Here is a 23,001-nt window from a genome sequence, read left to right as displayed (position 1 = left end):
TGGGGTGACTGGTTGGTTTCACACTTTCAGCTTCCAAACTGCAAAAGACGGCACTAGCAGAGAAAGGCCTCTTCTTTTAAGGATTAAAGGTAGCTCACCAACCTTCCCTAATTCTTGGGTGGACCCTTTCAGGAAGGACAGACTTTCTCCTAGGGTTTCCCAGTGTGGCTGGGGTAGAATTATTCTGCAAGCTCAAGCTATGTGGTAAAGAGCTCTACAAACTAGCTACATCCAATGAACCCTAACTCAAGATGGTGAACATGTAATAATTCAGGAAATGCTTCACCAGGAGCCTATGTACCAACCTCAGGAGAAGTCAGAACATGCACGTTTTCTTTATGCGCATTCTGCTACAGAAAGGCTTTCATTAGTTTCTTACAGGATTTGAACTAAAAAAAAAAAAAAGGGTAAAAACTACAATCCTCTACGCCTGCAAACACATTCTTTCTGGTTCACGAGTGTGCGTGTACAGGGTACCTTCCCAGGTTGAAACACCTTCAAGTACCTGGTCGCTAAGGAAAGGGGCATCCAAATGCCCACCCAACCTAAGTTAGGCCTCAAAACCTATAAATAAGCCTCAGGGAACTGCATTAGAATTCACCTCCTGGAAGGGGAAGCTGCGTGTAAGGTCGAGGGCAGTCAGGAGCGCTTATGGTCAGTCCCGAGCAGGCCACTAACCGGCTGTGTGATCTTGCACAAGTTGCATACATTCTCTGGGCTTCAGTTTCCATATCTGAAAATTGGAAGTTGAACCGCTTGGTCTTCAAGGTCCTTTCCAGCTGAATGCCTGGTACCAAGCAGGCCTGGCCAAGAAGGCAGCTTCCTGTGGGCGCGGTGCAGGACTTTAACGGTCCCCCGCCCTCCCCTACTAGGGCCAGCGAAACCCGCCTCAGCACGCCCCTTGGAGTGACGGCGCTTTCCCGACCGCAGCCCGAACACCGCTCCGCCTCTTCCCGGGGGCGTCCCATCGTGCCCCGCGCCGGGCTCCTACAGCAGCGGGGCGCCTCCCGCCTTTCCGCGGCCCCGACCCCGAACTCCTCTCCTCAGTTCTCCCGGGCGCCCTATCCTATCAACGTCTAGTGTCCCAGCCAATCACGCGGGCGGGGAGTCTCGCCTTTGGTCCACCCTCCTCCCAGCGCTCAACCGGTCTTAGCCCAAGGCCTTTACCAGGCCAATCCAACCAGCGGCCGGCTCTCGCCCGCCCCACCCCAATTTCCCTCTCTTCAGCCAACCCGCGTGCCTCATCCCGCTGCCCGCCCAGCCAACCCGGGTCTTGAAACCAGCGGGCGAATGGGCGCAGGGCGGCCCTTCAACGCTGCCCGCCTGGCCAATTGGGGATTCCGCGTGGCCAGGAGGGCAGCCAATCAACAAGGAGCGCGGTGCCGCCGCGGAGAGACCCGGCCCGAATATCCCTCCGCCTTCCTCCCTCCCTCTCTCTCCCTCCCTGCGAGCCGCCGTTCACCTACCGCCTCCCTTCCTTCTTTCTCCCTCCGCCACCCGAGCACCAGCCGCGCTCTGAGCTAGCCCCGGGGTCCCTCCCCCGCCGTCAGAGGAGCAGCTGCCGCCGCCGCCAGCAGCAAATTAGGAGGGAGGAAGGAAGGAAAGGAGGAAGGAAAGGGAGCCCGGGCGACTACCAAGAGGGAGCCGGTGAATGGGCTTGTGGTGACCCCCGCCCCCCACCCCACCCTCCCTTCCCACCCGACCCCCAACCCCCATCCCCAGTTAGAGCCGCCGCCCGAGAGGCCGGACCGTCATCTTAGGAGAAGTCCCCGCCACCACCTCCGCCATGGAGCTGATCACCATCCTCGAGAAGACCGTGTCTCCCGGTAGGACGCGCGGGCCGGGGGTCGGGCTGAGGTGACCGGGTGGGGGGAGGGGAAACCCTGGCCCCTCTGACCCTGTCCTCTTCCCACTTTCCTTCCCCCCCAGATCGGCTGGAACTGGAAGCGGCGCAGAAGTTCTTGGAGCGCGCGGCCGTGGAAAACCTGGTGCGTACAACCCCGTCGTCCCCCATCCCGCCGTCCACCCATCCCTGCGTGCGGGCCTTCCCGCCCTCCCGGAGGCCCAGGCCTCGGGAACCCACCCCGCCCCATCCCGTCCCCCTCCCCCCCCCCAGTCCAACCTAACCCCGCCATCGGGAAGCCGGTGGGTGTGTCCCGCCCCGGGCCCCGGCAGTTGACCAATGGCGCGGCGCGCCGGGGTGACTGCCGTCCTATCGCCGCGCGGCCTGAGGGCGGCGGTGCAGCGGGAGGGAGAAAGAGGGAGGGAAGGGAAGTTAGGTTGCGCGGCGCTGCGTGTTCAGCAAGGGTGGGGGTGGGGGAGCCGGGCCTAGGGGCCATGTGGAAGATCCGAGCCCAGCTGCCCGCCCTGTTCTGACCCGGGCCGGCTTCTCCTTCCTGTCCCGTGGCCCCTACGATTCTCTCCACCTACTTCCCAGAGTCTACCCTTTCCTCTGTCCCTTGGTTGTGTGCTCATGGCCTGGCCTGGTACCCGAATACCTCCTAACCCATTCCGGCAGTGGCTCTCCCTTTCCTGCCGGGTTATTCCTCCCTGGGTTATTTAGTTTGGGGTTCGGAGCGGTTTGGGGTTTTTTTGTTTGTTTGTTTTACTTCGATGGGTAGAGACTGAATCTGTCCATACATCAGGCTGAGGCTCATCCTTGATCGGGCCTGTTTCCAGATGAAATCACAGGGGAAAGTTCTTCATTTTCGAATTTTCAAGTTTAAGGGGTACAGAAAAAATGAAGATAAAGTCCATTAGACTGGATCTCGGTATAAAAATGTGGGCTGGATTGGTTGAAACAGCCTCTATGGCAGTAACATTTCTCTTTAACGTTCTTCTTACTGGGGGGATGGGGAGCAGGTGGAAAGGTAGACGATACTTTTGACATCTTTTAAGGTAATAGAAAATAAGCCTAAATATCACCTTGACCAAACGTGTTCTTTTGTTGTTTAGACAAAATATAAGCCACAAAAGTGACAAGGCTTGTTTTACACAACCTGCCCTAAATGGTTTTCTCCCCTCTTATGTGCTAATTTTTACTACTCTTTTTATCTTTAAATTTTTCATAGAAAGCATTTTTTTCCCAGTAGTCAAGACCAGTAATAATACTTCCATTTGGGGTATGTTCCTGTTTCTGCCTCTGCTAATTTACAAGAAGTGTTTTGTCTTACTCCTAACATTTTATTTCTGAACATTCCTAATACCTTTTACTGGTATGTAATTAATAAAACCTTTAAGAATTACTTTCTGCTGTGATTGCACAGCTTGTTAGTGGTAAGGAACTGTCTGCCTTTGGTTTTTCCTTTTAACTTTTCCAGTTGGACAGAGCTTTCCTTAGGGAAGAGGAGTGTGTCGTAAAATTTTTAAACAGAGGGAGTAGCTTAGAGGACCTATGCTTTATAGAAAATTGAGTAAGCTTTTCAAAAAATGTAGTGTTTAGTAGACAGCTCAAGTCCAAAATGCATAGGAGCCTTTCGGGTGTTAACTGTTGACTCTTAAACATAATACTGTTTTTCTCGGCAGATTTGCCTTGACGCTTTTATCCTTCCAGTTTTCCCGTTTCTAAATATTATCAGATTTTCAAGGTTGTCTTTTTTCATTGTTCCCCTCTTGCTGAGCACTTCAAGCTAAAACAGAACTAGCCTTCTAAATCTATGTTTTAGGTTTTTAAGTATTTACCGCTGTTATGCAAGATTACCTGCATATGAGATCAAAAGCCACCCTGAATATTCTTGAACTGTTTTTTTTTTAATTCAGAGAGACAGTTTTACTTCCTACCCTGCCCTAACATATTCATCTAACAAATATTTATTATCAGACATTGTTACCCAGAAGAATCCTTTGACTACTAGATTGTCAAACTTATTCTTTTCTGGGAAACCTGTTCTTTTCTGGGAGGGAGACCTACTGTGAAGATTTGGGCCCTAAGAATTATGTTGATAGGAAAATCTGTACTTCCTTGTTAAATGCGATGGCTGCAGGGGAAGATGGAGGACTTCCTTGTGGACCATGTAACATTTTTTATAGGCATCTTGAGGTAGTATTGTAGCACTTTCTGAGACATGATATGTCCTGAAAAAAACTAAAGTTTCTCCCAGTGTTTTGGTGCCCCGGAAGCTATCCTGGATTGGTGAAATTCCTGAGAGGTATTTTCATTCACAAATTCACATCTCTTAATAGCCCACTTTCCTCGTGGAACTGTCCAGAGTGCTGGCAAACCCAGGGAACAGTCAGGTTGCCAGAGTGGCAGCTGGTCTACAAATCAAGAACTCTTTGACATCTAAAGATCCAGATATCAAGGCACAGTATCAGCAGAGGTGGCTTGCAATTGATGCTAATGCTCGACGGGAAGTCAAGAATTATGTAAGTAACTTCATCTCCTTTTGGTCATGTTAGCCCTGGGGAACAAGAAACATCCCGTCACCCCCACCCCATCCTCCTCCTGGATTCCCTGCAAGAAACATCTTGATCAGTTCTGTCGTTTACATAGGATAGAGCTGATCGTGTAAGGTTTCTGAGATCTATGCTTCACTTGAAGATAAAAATTATATTTGATTAAAATTTTCTTTCCCAGTTCACCTTGTCTGTACTTTGCCATCATTTCCCCTCAATGAATGCATTGGAATGTTTTTAGAACCTAAGGTAAACTGCAGCAGTTTGAGGAACTTGAATTAGATGCCAGAATTTGTAAAATCTGTGAATTGACATAGTATACAAATTGGGGGTTCCAAAACGTGATCTGTCAGAATCACTTAGGAATGTATAATAATAGTATATTTCCATGCTCCCTCCAGAGATTCTGTTTTGGAGTTAGGCTCAAGTATTTTGTAAATATTTCTGCCTTCCAACGTGATTGTTTTTCATAGCCAGCCCTTGCTCTTGTTGAACTTCTGCTGTAGGTAATTCTCATTGTTTGGTGATTTAGGCAAGGCACACTGTGGGGTTCCAAGGGGAACTAAAATGGTGTCCTGGGCCTTTCAAGTCCAAAGAATCAGCGAATTAAGAGTATGATGTTAATGATGCTTTTACCTACTTAGCAAATAGGAAAACTTCCTTTAGAAACATCTGGCTTTTAATCAGGGCATTCAAAGGGTGGACTGATGAGTTTTGAGGAAAGTAGGATGTCCCTTGGATCATGGAGTTCTTGTGACTTTGTTGTTGAATTAAAATTCATAATTCTAGCTGCAGCAAAAGATTCAAAATATATGGCCAGATGTCCTCCCCACCCACCCCAGTTAATGAGGTTCTTGGTGGTGTCTTATGTGGGTAAGGCACCAAAAACGGTAAGTCAAGCAGTTGCTCCTTGGTATTTAGGGGAAACCAGTGGGGGGGGGGGGGATTCCTAAATGTGTACTTGTATGTGTCATGGTTCTACCCATCATAGTTCCTGTGTTGTGGCCCAAGATGTCAGCATTAGGTAAATTTGTGCCCCAGGAGGCAATAATCTCTCTTTCAAATTACATTCCCGTTCCTTCTCCAGTCTTGCTCGAAGGTGCTCATGACTGAGAACTAGATTATGAAAGCCAACTTATTTTGAATCTTTTTTGGAATATGTAGAGCTATTTCTATCCACATTGGGTTTGCTTATGTAATAACATTTTAATCTTCCCTTCAGTAATTGGATAGAAATGAAGCTCATTCATCAGTCACTGGAAATCTTGGTGCGTGTGGTACCCATTCAGTTTCTCTTCTTCCTTGAATTACGCAGTAGTAAATGAGAGGAGACCTGATTAGAACTCTTTTTTGGGGGCACATCACTCTTAACACTTTTTAAAATTTGGATAAACTTTGGTATATGTGTTGTTGAACCCCTCTGCATGGAGGAAGAAAAAGAGCCCTTTTTTCCCTTGCGTAGCACCTCTGGTAATTAGTACTTTCTCGGTGTTGGTAGTTCTTTTTTTGAAATGGGCGTCTTGGACACAGTGGAGAGCTACTTCCTTATTCCTCTTCTTTCTGATAATGAGTATTAGTAGGATTACCACAGGTCAAAAAATAAAAAAAACCACCTTTCTGTATTTAGCAGTTGGACGTCTGTGGCCTCTAAATCACTTCAAGTAATATTAGTTAATTAGTTCTTCAATTTAAAGGAGAAAAGATAAAGTTACAATGGGAATTGAGGTCCTCTGCATCTGTACCAGGAGATGGTGTGGTACAGGGGAAAGGCACCTGGACTGGAAGTCGCGGTCAGACTTGGGTGGAAAACCTTTTGGCGCCTGTTGTTTTGGACTGGTCCTCTCGTCTCCGTTTCCCCGCTCCAGGTCTTTGACATACAGGTTTTTGTTAAAGTCCATGCTAGCTCTGGTAGCCCTGGAGAGCAGAACCTTCATTTAGAATCACTCCAAACCAGCTTGTTATTGGGCAGAGCTGTTGGCAGTGGGGGCGGGCAGGGATGACGGTATACTGTATGGGGGAAAGATGGGGAGTTCATTATTATTAGCTATGAAGCAGGATACTAAGTGACCTGACCCAGTCAGCAGAGCTGGCCTGAATATCTGGCAGCTAGTCTTTGTCCTGTGTTCATGCCAGGAACAGTTAACTGTTTGCCTTTTGAGTGGACTGGTGATTCTTAGTGAGTTCATTGACTGAATTAGCTGACTGTGGTAATGATTAACCCTGGGTCAGTTGTGGCTTCATCCTTTATCTGTACCTGTGCCTTTACCCTTTACATAAATCCTTGCATGTATGGTTATCATGTTCAACAAGACCTGTTTAATGAAAAGCAGATCTCCTTTTAATGGGCATACCTAACTAGTTTTTGGTATCTCTTGATAGTGGAGAGAAGAGTTCTCTGATTTCTTGGACAAATAGAACAAATCCTTCCAGATTGGAAGTTTAAAGGATTCATTTCATCAGTGTTGGTAACGCCATTAACTTTGTGTCTGCATTTAGTGATGTTCCCTGACCGAGGCCTTTCTGTGGAAGTCACCTCGGGTGCTAAATTGTCAATGACCGGAGGGAAGAAGATTTATTCCACGTTTCATGCGTGGGAAGATTCCTTCCCTAAATCAGGCTAGACTGTGATCTACAGTGAATCAGACCCATTTGAATGCCCCAGAGTTAGCCTCATTCTCAAAGCCCACATTTTCTGTCCACAAAACAAGGCTGTGAGCATCCTCTCATTGTGCCACCAAACAAGGAGCCTAGAAGGTGAATTTTGTCATCTCTTTTGTCTTCTAACATCTCCCTTCTGACTGTTGTTTTCTTACATTGCATTAAACATTGATGTGAGGTGTCTGGCTCTGGAGAATTCCATTTAGAAGTAGGGAGCGGTTGGTTTAGTTTCTAGGCTCTGGGGTAGTGTTGATTATGCAGGTGTTAGTACTGAGGCTGGTTTTGTTTTTGCCTTTTTTGACCGCTGACTATACAATTTAGACCTTTTTCTACTTTCACATGTGGCCAAAAATTCAGACGGATACAAGAGGTATGGCTATAGGCAAAATGTGTTCAAATATTATTAGAAATTGATATCTTCCATCTTGTTTTGTATGTGTGCACAGGTTTTGCAGACTTTGGGCACAGAAACTTACCGGCCTAGTTCTGCCTCACAGTGTGTGGCTGGTATTGCTTGTGCAGAGATCCCAGTGAACCAGTGGCCAGAGCTCATTCCTCAGCTGGTGGCCAATGTCACAAACCCCAACAGCACAGAGCACATGAAAGAGTCAACATTGGAAGCTATTGGTTACATTTGCCAAGATATAGTAAGTACTATCTTCTGTATCTAACACACTGCTCTGAGTCCCTCTGGTTGTCACATGCATGGTGTTAGGATTGTTCTTTATTATATGATGGAGAAAACCAAGCTACTACAGAGTATTTTTGCAAGTAGGACTGCTTTTTATAATCTAGATTTCTATATTTGGCTAGCTAGCCTCTCCTCATGTTGCTAATCATGCCCTAAAGTAGAGAGACTTGAGGGTCGCAAACTCAAGAGTAGAAATCTGTGTGTTTGGAGAGGCATAGAGTCTAGACTCTTAGAAGAGGGTATTCTCTGTCTTGGAACATCCCTTACCTGGAGCCCTTTCTCAAGGTCTTCAGTATACCATGGATGCTGGGTTATTTTCCATTTATTCTTTTACAGAAACGGTTTGCCAACCCTTGCTGTAGTTGGCAAACTACCGTAGCCACCGTAGGCACAGCATAATTTGTGAAATGCAGCCCTCCTGGGACTCTGGCGGCTGTTGAGGATACCACCCTGGGTGTCTATTTTCACATATAGACTTGATGAGGCAAAGACGTCCACAGCCCTTTACCTGGACTTGGACTGCCTAGATGGTGTGCCTAGGTGTTGATCCTTGGTCCTCAGAACCTTTACTTCAGTCGGTACAGATAGCCTCGAAAAAACACCAGACTGCCACTTCCCTTTGTGTGGAAGTGGGAAGAAAAAGTCAGTATTCCCTCAATGCCCAGAGTCGTGCTAAGAAATCAGATGAAGTTGAGGAGTTTAACTTGTTTCAGTTTGATTTTGGACTCGTAGACCTTGGGACATTTTGCAGGTGATTTGTCCCTAAATGGAAATGTGTAGAAAGAGATCAGAGAAAAGTCCTGATACTCACTCGAGTGATTTCACAGTTAAAAGGACTGCTGATTAGTCATGAGCTCATTATTTTACTCCCTGCACTTCTCTGCTTGTTTCAGGAACCAGAGCAGCTACAGGATAAATCCAATGAGATTCTGACTGCCATAATCCAGGGGATGAGGAAAGAAGAGCCCAGTAATAATGTGAAGCTGGCGGCTACTAATGCACTCCTGAACTCATTGGAGTTCACCAAAGCAAACTTTGACAAAGAGGTGAGTCTCTTTTGACACAAAGGTGTGGGTTCAGAAGATGAGTAAGAGTAAAATGAGAGGTTTTTTAAAATTTATTTTGGTTTTAGGTTTGTGATTTAACCAACTGAGCCACCCAGGCGCCCTTTAGGTTTGTGATTTAGAAAGTACTACTAGGTGCACTCTTTTCAAGATTTGTGTTACGTGAGAAATGGTTCTATGGTGTAGGGGTTTGCCTTTTCTCATGAGGCTTTTTGGGAAAATGTGATCTGAAGTGTTTCTAAACTTAAGTTTTTCCTTTTGCAGATCAAAATGTGGATATGCTCTGGGAATTTGAAAATATTATAGAAGTTGTAGAGCTTGCTCAAGGGCGGGGGCACTGGGTGGGTCAGTGAGTTGAACACCTGACTTTTAATTTTGACTCTGGTCATGATCCCAGGGTCATGGGATAGAGTCCCATGGCTGCTGTGTGCTGAGCATGGAGCCTGCTTAAAATGCTCATGCTCTCTTTCTCTCTAAAGAAAATAGGGTCATGGAGGACAACTGGCTAGCTCTGTTGGTAGAGCACGTAACTCTTGATCTTGAGGTCATGTGCTCAAGCCCCATGTTGGGCATAACATGTACTTGAAAAAAAATTACAAGGGCGCCTGAGCTGCTCAGTCAGTTAAGTGTCTGACTTTAGCTCAGGTTATGATCTCCCAGTTCATGGGTTCAAGCCTCTGTCAGCACAGAGCCTGGAGCCTGTTTCAGATTCTGTGTCTCCCTGTCTTTCTGCCCCTCCCTCACTCATGCTCTGCTCTGTCTCTCAAAAATAGAACATACATTAAAAATTTAAAAAGAGGGGCCCCTGGGTTGCTCCGTTGGGTTATGATCTCATGGTTCATGGGTTCGAGCCCCGTGTCGGGCTCTGTGCTGACAGCTAGCTCAGAGCCTGGAGCCTGCTTCAGATTCTGTGGCACTCTCTCTCTCTCTGACCCTCCCCTGCTCGTGCTGTCTCTCTCTCTCAAAAATAAAAAACATTTAAAAAAAATTTTTTTAAAGAAAAAAAATACAGAAGTTGAAGTATTTCATACCTCCTTAGAAGGGTGTTTTTGAAAATTAATACATTAAGAAACTTTTTATCTTGCCTGAAAATATTTTTCTATATTACTTATTTAAGTTGTTAAAATAGTAACAACATGTATATTTTAACCATTTTTAAGTGTACAGTTCAGTAGTTTTAAATATATTCCCCTTGTTTTGCAGCGAGTTTCCAGAACTTTTACATCTTGCAAAACTGAAACTTTTTGCATTAAACAACTCTGTTTTCCCCTTCCCGGGCCCTGGCAACTACTCTTTTACTTTCTGTTTCTATGAATTTGATGACACTGGATGCCTTCTTTAAGTGTACTCAGTCATACAGTATTTGATATGCTTTTATGTGACTGGCTTATTTCATCTAGCACAATGTCTTGGGTTCATAAATGTTGTAGCATGTGTAGGGATTACCTTTTTTCAGGCTCAGTAATATTCTGTTGTGGGTACATATTGAGTTTAGACATTTGAGTTGCTTCCATTCGTCTTCTAGCTGTTGTGAGTACTTGGGGTATTTGAGGCCGTGGTCTCCATTCCTTGGGATATATAGTCAAGTGGAATTGCTGGGTTATATGATCTGAAAGTGTTTTTGTGTATGTTTGTTGACACTTTAGCTGTGCTTTTTGCCATTTCTTGGTCTTCTTGTGGACAAAGTAGGGAGGTCCAAGAAGCCTATTTAGAAAATAGGCTCTTTCCTTTCACATTTCCGAAGACTTAGCATGGTAGCAAAGAAGTTCATTGCTCTGTTCAGAATCTTACCACGTTAGATGGGGATTTGCCACCTCCCAGAAAACAAATTTGTCTCTGAAGTAAAGCAGATGTTTTGAATTCTCAAATTTTAAATATAAAGAAGTGGATTTTCCTAATGTAGGGATTTTTCTCTTACCCGTCTTTATTTAAACTCTGACCTACTTTTCCTGTCTATGTCCTCTTCTGAGTCTTGTTAGTGAAGGTCATTTTGGGGATTAAGAGATTAGGGACCTCTTTAGAAGGCAGGTCACATAACAGACATTGGGGGCAAACTCTTCCATAGATTTCATAGTGCCATTACTATGTCCGAGAGAAGTTGCTTGATTGGGCCAGGGTTGTGGGGCCCTAGAGGGAGTGCTGGGTTTTCCCTGGGTAGTCTAGATTCATCATATATGTGATTTGCACTCTTCTTACTCTCTTTATTTTTATTCTTCCTACAGTCCGAGAGGCACTTTATTATGCAGGTGGTCTGTGAAGCCACACAGTGTCCAGATACAAGGGTAAGTATAAGGTCAGATAAAAAAAAAAAAATCTGTCTTCTATCTTTCCTAGGAAATGCCGTCTCTAGCATAGTAGTTTGAAATGTTGGGAATCAGGGATGCCTGGGTGGCTCGCTTGGTTAAGCGTCTGACTCTTGGTTTCAGGTCAGGTCATGATCTCACGGATCATGAGTTTGAGCCCCACGTCAGGCTCTGTGCTGACTGCACGGAACCTGCTGGGGATTCTCTCTCTGTCCCTCCTCTGCTTGTGCTCTCCCCCTCTCAAAATAAATGAATAAGCATTAAAAAGTAAATAAATAAATGTTTGGGAATCAGGTGATTTCAGAAATAAGGTGGCTAACCTCTAATATTGTTCTTAGTCAAAGAAGGAAAAACAATACTTGGAAAGATAACATGATGCAAGTTGCTATTGTCTTATAAAAGGTTTAAGGAAGAAATGGTTTTTGATCAACATCGCTACTTGATTGCTGTAATTACACAAGTGATTGTTTTTCATTGTAGCCATTGAAACAGCTTTGCTATTGCTGTAACCTAAACCTTGACCCTCGAAACAGGTGGGAGTAACATTCAGTCGGGAGTGGCATTTGTGAGTTAGTCCTACCATAGGTTCCACAAGCACCTTTAAAGTTAAAAAAAAAAGAAAGAAAAAGAAACAGGGATAGTAAAAAACTTAAGAGAAGAGATAGATTTTTGGGAAATGATGACATTACCCAAATGTACCTCAGCTGGCCCTTTAGGTTACTGTCTCATTTGTGGAAAGTACTTACATATCTTTGTCAGAGTACATTGTTAAATAAACTAAATAGCAAAGTAATCTTTTCTTTCTTAAAGGTACGAGTGGCTGCCTTACAGAATCTGGTAAAGATAATGTCCTTATATTATCAGTACATGGAGACGTATATGGGTCCTGCTCTTTTTGCTGTAAGTATTTCTGTTTTATGTATTTGAGCTTGTCGCTAGTTGCAGAACCCATTGTTCTTGCTGTCTCGTCATTTCTGTAATTTTTTTTACTTAATGTTACGAAATCAAGAAAATTCCTGGAGTCCTGAGTGTTCATGTTTATGCTCATCACTAAAGTGCTATACTGTCTTTGTGCTGGTAAAGAGTATAAAATTAGTTTCCTATTTCTACCGTTCCTTTCAGACCTAGTATTCATAAATCTACATTTTTGACACTTGAATGTCTGTGATTAGAAGCAGGGGTCTAACTTGAATCAGCACTTACTTGGGATCTGCAGTGTCTTTTCTTTTTTTCCTTTTAAGATCACAATTGAAGCAATGAAAAGTGACATCGATGAGGTGGCCCTACAAGGGATAGAATTCTGGTCCAATGTGTGTGATGAGGAAATGGACTTGGCCATTGAGGCTTCTGAGGTGAGCCTGGGAGAAAGTTTGGTGCCCGGGGAGAGCTGTTTCTCTGACTGGTCTTTGGGACATTGCTCCTTTGTGGGCATTAGTCTCCTCTGGGAAGGCCGTATTTTGTGACCGGGCTTAGAGGGTGTCTCCATTTATAGAGATCTTGTTTTCTCTGCCAGAGAAACATTTCTCTTCTCAGGAGGGGGACATACCCTTAATGAGGCATGTCAGGCTTTACCAGTCAGCCAGACGTGATTTATTATAAGTGTTGATATTAGTACCGTGAACACAAGGGGGCAGCAGGCGGTCACAGTTTAATGAGGTGATGTCTGACGCTGAATAATTTCCTTTTGGAAGTCCTTATGCAAACATGCAATGCATAATTGATAGTTTACTAACCCTGGTGAAGGAATTTGATCTAGATGAAGGGGCTGGTTCTGCACTTTGCAATCCTTGAACTCAAGCTTTGTTTCCAGCCTTAACTGTCTTGCACACTAAGAAACAATTTTATTTTTGGCATTGCATTACGTAAACTTCCTACATCTCTTGATCCAAAGGTTAGTTAGATGACATCTCGTTAATACGAATTGAGCTTGTGATAAAGGAATGTAGCTCTTAAGATTGCCTTGGTCCTTTAAGGTAGATTTATATGTATGGCCTAAAAGAATCCCATTGAAGTAGACCAAAAAGTGAGCACCTCCAGAGATCACAGCGAATGTTACATCTGCTGGGTGTATTTCTGTACAGACCCCTGGGCAGCTCCTCTTGTGTGCCTCTCGTATCTGCCTGTTTGCCGCCGCCCAGAATTTGCTTTTATGTTTTTCCTCAGGCAGCCGAACAAGGACGACCTCCTGAGCACACCAGCAAGTTTTATGCCAAGGGAGCACTCCAGTACCTGGTTCCTATCCTCACACAGACACTAACCAAACAGGTGCGTTACCTCACCGATCTAGCCAGGGAGGCGGGACCTTGTTGAGGATTGGTTTGCTGGGGAACAGTTTCCACGGAACTCGGCACCTCTTTAGCCGGTTGGTGTTCTGTTATTCTTGACTGGGGAACGGCTGAACAGACCCCTAAGATCCTCTGGCCCCCGAGTTGTTGGTGAAGGAGAACTGGCTCTGAACCCTGTTGTCTTGATGGGGAAAACGAGCTATATCCACTGCTCTGATTTGAGTGCTGCCTTGTCCAGAGGAATGCAGGGGACCCACGCTATGAAGGTTGCAGTAAAGGTAGCGAGAGAGATGTGCTTATTTAGGCCACTTAAATCTCTCCTACTACCTGGATTGTATTCATGAGTTCACAGTACATACGTATACTTTTTAAATGCTGGTGAGGTTGGATAAGAATTATTCAGATCCCAGTGAAGGACTCCAACCTATGGAAGAAATTTCTGAACCTTCATGATCATTAACATCCATAAGATTCAGGACAAAGTAAAAGTAATGACATCACAAAGGTAGGGATATAATGGATAAATGCTGAAGCTTATTTTATAAGAAGTATATCTTGGTTGGCATTGTTCCCTTTAATTTCAGGCATGACAGTTTTTCTTGGTGTGGTGTTTGGAAGGATTCTGTATCTCCTCTCTCCTGATGCTTGTAAAATATTACCAGGGGGCCGGGAGTGCTCTGAGGATACATATTTTTGTCCATTGGAGCACTGCAGAATTTCCTTGTACACAGGGATGTTACTTGGGTTTAGGGAAGTATGTGACTTTGAATACAACAGTTTCCAAAGATAAGTTGACATGTATTTGTTTGAAGTACACTGGGTGCTCTCTCAAATTTTCTTCTCCTCTTTCAGTTTTACAGTCACTTTTTGTGTTTTGACCTTAGTGTCTTCGCTCTTGTATATTTTTGTTGTGTTTTTCGCATTTGGGAACAAATCACTCTTTAGGTATGTAATATCCCAAAGGTGCCTAAGGCAGCCTACCTTAAATTGTTGTGTGGCGTGATTGGCCACAGTAAGGAAGCTAGACCTTGAATTCTAGTTCGCGGAGAAATCTGAATGGAATCTTGGTTTTGACTTTGGTTTTGGTTTAAGTTTTCATTGAACTGTCGTAATTATTAGCACACCAGAAACCGCCTCATGGCTTTTTCCCACTCATTCCCTCCCTCACCTTTATCACCGTAGATTAATTTTGGTTGATTTGGGGCTGTGCATGACCAGAATCTTAGGGCTATGCTCTTGCTCTGCCTTTCACTTGCTGTGTGTTCAGTTTCATCCTTGTGGCCCGCAGTGGAAGTTTGTCCCCGTCCTTGTATAGTACTAAGTGGGACATTGTTCCAGCTGCATCTTCTTTAATTAACAAAGGTTATGCTGTGATGAGTCTTTACGGAAGAGATTTAAGATATAAAGGTTTTTACGGGGTGGCTCAGTCTGTTGAGTCTTGATTTTGGCTCAGGTCATGATCTCCTGGTTCGTGAGATCGAGCTCTGCGTTGGGCTCCACTCTGGGCACGGAGCCTGTTTAGGATTCTCGCGCTCTCTGTTCCTCTCCTGTCCTCGTGCATGCATGCTCACTCTTGTTTAGAATAAATAAATTTCAATGCTTTATATACACATATATGTGGATGTATATATAAAGGTTTTATATTTAACTTACGTCCCCAAAATTTAAGTTACAACGACATTTGGGAGTAGTCAGAAGACCTTTGGAGTGAGTGGAATTTTTTTTTTTTTTGAGTTGAAGTGATTCTTTGAACAAAAACTGAACTAATGCCACATTCTCTTCATCAGGACGAAAATGATGATGATGACGACTGGAACCCCTGCAAGGCCGCGGGCGTGTGCCTCATGCTCCTGGCCACCTGCTGCGAAGATGACATCGTCCCACACGTCCTCCCCTTCATTAAAGAGCACATCAAGAACCCCGACTGGCGGTACCGGGACGCGGCAGTCATGGCTTTCGGCTGTATCTTGGAAGGACCAGAGCCCAATCAGCTCAAACCACTAGTCATACAGGTGAGGCTGGGGCTTTTAAAAACAAACTGTATGTCGTCCTCCGCAGAGGTCATTTCTGGATTGTTAACAAAACGTGGGATTTGGAAAAAACACAGGAAAAGGCTCCTTTAATCCCATTACTGAAGGAGAACATTCTTAACTCTTATGTCGATCGGTGTCGCGGTCTCCTGTGTGCACGTACACGTGCGACAGGATGGACATCTTCCTGGGCAGCAGTCTCCGGGCTTGTGTTTTCACTTCACTGCGGTGTCATTAACTTCCCCCTGATTTTTATGTGATGAATCTGTCCTGGGGACAAAATGCCATCTGTGTAATGAAGTCTTGTGGAGCGAGTGTGTTTATTTTACTGTATTACACATGACACAAGAACGCACTGTGACAGTGTGGTGGCTGTGGGACGCGGCCTGTCACAGCCGCCTGAGTGATGCAGGGGAAGTCTGCTGGACGCTTTTTCCTGCTAGACTTTTCATGAAACTCTCTGCTGGGATGTGATGAAGTGAGGACTGTTTCACTTCTCCTTTTGGTTTTACAATACTGTTGGATATAGGACAGGCAGATCTTTTAAAATGACCGACTGTCTTGATGCTTTGGGTTAAAACCCAGCCATGAGGGGGCACTGGGTAGCTCCGTCAGAAGACCAAGCGACTCTCAGTCTTGGAGTCGCGAGCTCAAGCCCCATGTTGGGTGTACAGATGACTAAAAAAAAAATTTTTTTTAATGTTAATTTTTGAGAGAGAGAGCTAGCACGAGGAGGAGAGAGACAGCGAGAGAGGGAGACACAGAAATCTGAAGCAGGCTCCAGGCTTTGAGCTGTCAGCACAGAGCCTGATGCAGGGCTCAAACCCACAAACGGCAAGATGATGGCCTGAGCCGAAGTCTGATGCTCAACTGACTGAGCCACCCAGGCACCCCTAAAAAAAACTTTTTTAAAGAAAAACCCCAGCCATCGGCATTTTCTCCTGTGAGCTGTCAGTTAACATGAATCTTAATCTTTGTTTTGCTTTGCTAATAACGGCTATATTTGCAGGCTATGCCCACCCTAATAGAATTAATGAAAGACCCCAGTGTAGTTGTTCGAGATACAACTGCGTGGACTGTGGGTCGAATTTGTGAGCTGCTCCCTGAAGCTGCCATCAATGATGTCTACCTGACCCCACTGCTGCAGTGTCTGATTGAGGGCCTCAGTGCTGAGCCCAGAGTGGCCTCAAATGTGTGCTGGGTAAGGGCTTTTCCTTCCACTGAGCTATGGAGCTGGGCTGAGGCACTGGCGGGGAGGTGGGTGGTGTGGGGGAGGGACGGGTCTACCTCACTGGAGGGCCTTTTCTGAACAGCATCTCCTTCCTCATCTCTTCATTTAAAATGTGGGGGATGCCAGTTGCCTGAGCCAGTGGGAGCTGTTGACTCATGGTGGCTGGTTCCCAAACTGTTTAGAACAGTCATGCTAACCCGGTGGGAAAACTATCTGGACCTGGTTTTCTTTCTTCAGTTGCTTGGGGACAAGAAATTTTGATTAAGGTAGAGAGTTGCTAGCTACAAAAAGTACCATTACTGGGAAGGGGGCAAAAGAGAAGGAAGGTAGGTGGCCCAAGTGCTGAGTCAGTGCAGGCTGAAGGTAGTTCATTAAGGGACCTTTGGGGGTGTGGGGGAGGAAGTTCAGATAAGGAAAGAGTGGGGCTAAAAGCCTTTCTTGAAGTGGAAAAAGAAATGACGTAGTGGCAGGTACTTGCGGTAGATGAAAGGACTCTGCTGCGGAGAGAGGTTGGGGGGATACACAATATAAATAGATAAACAGATAGATAAATAAATAATTTTAAGGGAACCCGTTGTTAAGTGATTGTCTTAGGGACCTTGACAGGCAAAGTTGAGACCCTTCACTGGCATTGATTGATTCTTAGGTCAGTGGAAAGGAACACTGCCCATGTCATCATGTTAAGGAAAAGTGAGATTATCCTGGGGAGGAGTTCTTTTCAGGACTAATATTAACTCTGTCCCTGTTTAAGGCTTTCTCCAGTCTGGCTGAAGCTGCTTATGAAGCTGCAGATGTGGCTGATGATCAGGAAGAACCAGCTACCTACTGCTTATCTTCTTCTTTTGAACTCATAGTTCAGAAGCTCCTGGAGACCACAGACAGGTGACTGATAATACACAGAAGCAGTGGTATCTTTGCATCTAACTCCTTTTGCCTTGTGGAGGCATCCATCTAACCTAATCATAGGGACATAGTAACAGGAAGCATTGAGAGAATCTTATGGGACACTATTTGTTTAAATAAGAAAGGGATGCATAACTGGATCAGTTGTGAGAGCATGCAAGTCTTGATTTCAGGGTCATGAGTTCGAGCCCCATGTTGGGGCTTTAAAAAAAAATTACATGGGTGCCTGGGTGGCTCAATCAGTTAAGCATCCGACTTTGGCTCAGATCATGATTTCACGGTTCATGGGTTAAAACCCCGCGTTGGGCTCTGTGCTGACAGCTCAGAGCCTGGAGCCTGCTTAAGATTCTGTGTCTCCCTCTCTCTGCCCCTCCCCCACTTGTGCTCTGCCTCTCTTTCTAACTCTGAAGAATGAATAAACAGTTAAAATTTTAAATATTAAAAAAAATATTTATTTTTAAGTAATCTCTACACCCAATGAGCAGCTCGAACTTACAGCCCCAAGAACAAGAGTCACATGCTCCGCCAACTGAGCCAGCCAGGCCCCCTTGAAATCTATTTTTAAGGAGCTATAAGTTGGAACAACCTTTAATTTTAGTTGCATGTGAGCTCTACCTAAAGCCATGCTCCAAAGAAACCATTAGGAAGAAGCACTGTTTAAATTCTTACGTGCTTTCTTAGTTCGTTTACTTCTCCGATCAGATTACATATAACCGTTTTTCATAGATGTAGGAAGTTGAGAGCTTTTTCTTAGCTATTTATTCAGGCAGCCTCTTCGGTTGTTCACATGGGTTTGTTGGCATTTTATTTTTTACTCCCCGCCCATAAACCTAAATTCTGTTCTTTTTTTTTTCTTTCTTTCTTTCTTTTTTTTTTTTTTTAATGCTTATGTTTGAGAGAGAATGAGAGCAGCAGAGGGGCAGAGAGAGAGGGAGACAGAGTATCTGAACCAGGCTCCAGGCTCTAAGCAGCCCACACAGCACAGTTCACGGGGCTCAAACTCACGAACCATGAGATCATGACCTGAGCCGAAGTCGGATGCTTAACTGGCTGAGCCACCCAGGTGCCATTCAGCAATTTAAACTAATTTCTTTCCCTATAATTTTAGCCCCTTTCCAAAGAGCCATTTTAAAGCTTAATAAGGTCTAGAGACCCATAATGAAGATAGCCATTGGCTCTGCAGTTGAAAATCTGTTTCCTGGTTGTATTGTGTTGTCAAACTAAACTATGTTTGCAACTGTATCAGTTTCTAGGATCCTTCTTTCTTTCTTTTTTTAATGTTTATTTATTTTTGAGAGAGAGAGTTTATGCAGGGGAGGGGCAGAGAGCAAGGGAGACACAGAATCCGAAGCAGGCTCCAGGCTCTGAGCTGTCAGCACGGAGCCTGACGTGGGCCTCAAACTCCTGAACTGTGAGATCGTGACCTGAGCCGAAGTCGGACACTTAACCGACTGAGCCACCCAGGCGCCCCATAGAGTCCTTAGTTTCTTTGCAACAAGATCTGTGTCATAACAACTCTTATTTCTCAGGTGAGACTTTAAGAGTGTTGTTGTACATTTATTACAGACCTGACGGACACCAGAACAACCTGAGGAGTTCTGCATATGAATCTCTGATGGAAATTGTTAAAAACAGTGCCAAGGACTGTTACCCTGCGGTTCAGAAGACAACTCTGGTTATCATGGAGCGACTGCAGCAGGTGCTCCAGATGGAGGTGAGGCGCGCTTCCCGGCGCGGCAGGGGCTGGGCGTGCGCTCTCCTTGGTGTTTGTGTTTGCGTGGAAATCCGTATTTTCTCAGAAACGTGTAAGGTTTATACAGATCGCCCCTTGAAATCTGCATTGCTCATCCCAGTTTACATGCATCACACCATAGAGATATGGAACATTTTTGTTTATTTCCTGTGTTAGCATCACTAAAGATTAGTTAGTGGTCTTGACAAACCCAGCAAAAACGGAAGCACTGAGGAAGTTCACAGCTCTTTTAGAAGGTGTGTGTTCAGGGCGCCTGGGCGGCTCAGTCGGTTAAGCGTCCGACTTCGGCTCGGGTCATGATCTCACGGTTCGTGGGCTCAAGCCCCACACTGGGCTCTGTGCTGACCGCTCAGAGCCTGGAGCCTGTCTTCGGATTCTGTGTCTCCCTCTCTCTGACCTTCCCCTGCTCAATGCTGTCTCTCTCAAAAAAATAAATAAAACATTTAAAAAATTTTTTCAGAAAAAAAGTGTTTATTCAGACCATGATGATCTTCTTTTCTTTGTAGTCACATATCCAGAGCACATCGGATAGGATCCAGTTCAATGACCTCCAGTCTTTGCTCTGCGCAACTCTTCAGGTACAGTGGTGCTCCAAGCTCACCAGTCCTCGAGCTGATCACAAAGTGTTCTCGAAAGGCCGTCATCTGTGATCAGTTGGGAGAGTTCTCCCTTCTTCTCTGTTCATAAAGACAATTTGTCTTTTGCCCAGTTAAGGAAGGAAACTACTCGTTTCGTGATGGTCCTCCCAGCTGTACAGCTGTGTTGGCAGCTCCCAGTCTCTGGTTTTTATTGGGTTGTCCACGCGTAGCCCAGCCAGACTTGGCCCCCAGCTGTGGTTCACTCAGCTAGAAAATGTAGCCTTGAGTTTTTCTGCTGTCATCTTTTGAAACAACAGTTCCTGTGGGAACCATTGTTATTTATGTCATAGTACCTGTTAATCAGAGTGGTCTTTTGAGGGGAGACCAAGAATCTTAAAATCAAATGTCCCTCATTCAATACTGGACTCACAGAGTGGCTGAGGTACTATTCCCTTTTTTAACCAAAGATCCGGAAAACTCTGGAAATTGTGTAATGCTTACGTAGGTACTAGGTTTTAGTATTGAGTAATGCTAACTAGGTCATCTTCCCTGTGAACTCCCGTTTTCTTTCTTAGCCAGACTTAATTTTTTTCTTTTAAGCTTGACTATTAAGGTCTTTCCTTAGTCATCTGGCATATACAGGAATAATCTGGTAACATTAGTTGAAACAAAGGCTAAGGAGAGAGATTTGAGGAATATTGAATTAGGATCATTCATTTGACTTTATTTTTTCAAAGCTATTTCTTTGCCAGCATCTGTAAATAGGTTAGGATGTAGAAGGATTGCTTTTTTTTTTTTTTTTTGAGTAGAAACTATAATATAACCTATTCTTTTTTAAAGCTGAAATAAATTCAACAGCCATTCTAGGAAGATTGGAATGTGGGGTCTACTGATGGGTTTATCAGACGTAAATGACCTGGAGAAGAGATGACTATGTACCGTGGAAGATCATCTCGTGTTCATTCTGAATTGGGAGATAGAAGGGATATTAAGATGCATGTTTTGTTGCAGGTGATTTACACTGAAAGCTTTTGATTACAAAAAGTGTATTTGGCTTTTCAAAAAAAAAAAAAGTCAAAGGAGTTCATAGTTTTTTTTGTTTTTTGGTTTTTTTAGAAAGAAATAGAGTTCTGATTGAAGGCTGTAGAATCAACACATCCTGAACTTTCTTGTTCATTTCACAGAATGTTCTCCGAAAAGTGCAACATCAAGATGCTTTGCAGATCTCTGATGTGGTCATGGCCTCGCTGTTGAGGATGTTCCAGAGCACAGCTGGGTCTGGGGGAGTGCAAGAAGATGCCCTGATGGCAGTCAGCACACTGGTGGAAGGTCAGTGAGCCCGAGCTGGGCAAGGAGTGTCCTTAGGATATGGGAGCTTCAAAGGCCATGGGAATTTTTGACCACAGAACACATAGTCCTGTCTTCTCATTTACTGGGGCCTGACTTGAGTGCAAAGTTGGGTTGAACGTAAGTAGGAATCTGTGTATAATTGTCTTGGCACTCTCATTGAAACAAATGGGGGGCCAGTTTGCAGCTCAGATTGGCGGTGTTTTGGGGGGGAAAACTTATCTACCCCATGTTCATTAGGTTCCTTTTTCCACTGAAAGTCTCCTTGCTTTATTGAGGTTTGGTTCCCTTCAAGGAAGGAAGAAAGAAAGGTTTCTGTTTTCTTTGCTGGAACTTGCTACCTTCTGGTTCAAGTTGTGATGCTTCAGACTCTAGGTTGACACATCATGGTCCCTTGGATGGGATAGAGTGAAGCATTGAGAGCTCTAGGAATTAATTGGTTTTGTGGTGGTTCTGTAACTGTACAAAATTGCTTTTGGGGAGCCATGTCTGCTTAAGACTCTTTGAAGGGCCATTTAAAAGCACAGTAAAGAGCACTTCAGAAACCTGGAATGTTTCTTCAGGGATGGCCTGTAAGGTGTATTACCAAGGCCGTTACTTGAGGACTACTGCTCTGAGGACCAGACCTATTTCTAGCTTAAAGAGCCTGTGTTCAACTGATTCGACCACAGGTAACCTCCCTGACGGGACGCGGCAGTTCATTATGGTCCCCAAGTCATGAATTCAGGAAGAAGCCCAGTTGGCTTTCCCTGACTGGCTTGTTAAGGAAGTCCTTGATGCAATTGCCCAGGGACGGGCTCCGTCTTAAAGGTGGCTGGCGAGAAGACGTGTTACAACCAGATGAAGAGGTGGCCAAGACAGTATTGTTGGCTCATCCAATTCAAGATTAATCCTGACATTCCTTGGAAAAAGCCATTTGGGTTTCTTTCAGCCAAAGTGAATGAAATCCCACTTCGTGGAGATTTGGCATTCTCTGTATTAAGGCATAAGAGTTAGGCCCTTCCAGCGCTTAGGAAGTTGGCTTGTCGGAGACGGCCTTAGTGTCGCCCTAGTGTCTTAGTGACAGAATCGGTAATTAACGCACACTCCACCCGACCTGTTGTGTGGAGTGAATACGTTTTGGGAGAGCTGGGATGGTTACTTTTGCTCACTTCTGTGGTATCCTTTGGTGCTAACAGTTTGCTTCTTTGCAGTGTTGGGTGGTGAATTCCTAAAGTACATGGAGGCCTTTAAACCCTTCCTGGGCATTGGATTGAAAAATTATGCTGAGTACCAGGTAGTCTATGCTTTTCGATAGAATACATTCATATTCTCATTTATACCGGACAGTCGCGGTGTACAAATCCAGGCAGTCTCCGTGCATTGTCCCTGGGTGCAAAGCTACCCTATTCTGTCGCCCTGAGTGTGTGAACTAGAAGTAGTGTGTGAAAACCCCAGGATATTAGATGCACCAGCATAGCGCCCGAAGGCAGGGCTTTTTCCTTCTCTTTCTTGACCACCTGGCTCTTGCCATCATCGTTCCTGGGGAATATTGTCATTTCTGTCCTTTCTTAACGATAACCTTGGGTGGTCTTAGTTATTGTCCTGCTGTATTGGCTGTTAAAATGAGCTAATCTCAGAGAGGGAGGATGTTTTCTTCTTCCACTCTAGGCTCAGGTGATGAAGGAGCAGCTAAGTAAAAATAACACCTAATTGGGGCGCCTGGGTGGCTCAGTCGGTTAAGCATTCAACTGAGTTTGTGAGTTCGAGCCCCGTGTCAGGCT

The 23,001-nt window shown here is 44.8% G+C and overlaps 1 protein-coding gene across 1 annotated transcript in view; it reads left to right on the top strand.

Annotated features, from left to right (window-relative positions):
• Nucleotides 1-1,428: 1,428 nt before the first annotated feature.
• KPNB1 (karyopherin subunit beta 1) overlaps nucleotides 1,429-23,001 on the top strand; it is a 28,332-nt gene continuing 6,759 nt past the window's right edge. The window contains exons 1-16 of the mRNA XM_029927467.1: nucleotides 1,429-1,826; nucleotides 1,930-1,988; nucleotides 4,183-4,365; nucleotides 7,500-7,700; nucleotides 8,638-8,790; nucleotides 11,031-11,090; nucleotides 11,922-12,011; nucleotides 12,353-12,463; nucleotides 13,275-13,376; nucleotides 15,184-15,408; nucleotides 16,436-16,627; nucleotides 17,409-17,539; nucleotides 19,127-19,274; nucleotides 19,820-19,891; nucleotides 21,076-21,220; nucleotides 22,432-22,514. Of these exons, the coding sequence (XP_029783327.1) occupies nucleotides 1,787-1,826; nucleotides 1,930-1,988; nucleotides 4,183-4,365; nucleotides 7,500-7,700; nucleotides 8,638-8,790; nucleotides 11,031-11,090; nucleotides 11,922-12,011; nucleotides 12,353-12,463; nucleotides 13,275-13,376; nucleotides 15,184-15,408; nucleotides 16,436-16,627; nucleotides 17,409-17,539; nucleotides 19,127-19,274; nucleotides 19,820-19,891; nucleotides 21,076-21,220; nucleotides 22,432-22,514 (1,995 nt within the window). The 5' untranslated portion in view covers nucleotides 1,429-1,786. The remainder of the gene's footprint in view (nucleotides 1,827-1,929; nucleotides 1,989-4,182; nucleotides 4,366-7,499; nucleotides 7,701-8,637; nucleotides 8,791-11,030; nucleotides 11,091-11,921; nucleotides 12,012-12,352; nucleotides 12,464-13,274; nucleotides 13,377-15,183; nucleotides 15,409-16,435; nucleotides 16,628-17,408; nucleotides 17,540-19,126; nucleotides 19,275-19,819; nucleotides 19,892-21,075; nucleotides 21,221-22,431; nucleotides 22,515-23,001) is intronic.

The sequence above is a fragment of the Suricata suricatta genome, chromosome 17 (assembly GCF_006229205.1).
Source record: "Suricata suricatta isolate VVHF042 chromosome 17, meerkat_22Aug2017_6uvM2_HiC, whole genome shotgun sequence".
In the NCBI taxonomy this organism is placed as follows: Eukaryota; Metazoa; Chordata; class Mammalia; order Carnivora; family Herpestidae; genus Suricata; species Suricata suricatta.
Note: the sequence above shows the minus strand (reverse complement) of the source record. Positions and strands in the feature narration are given on the sequence as shown.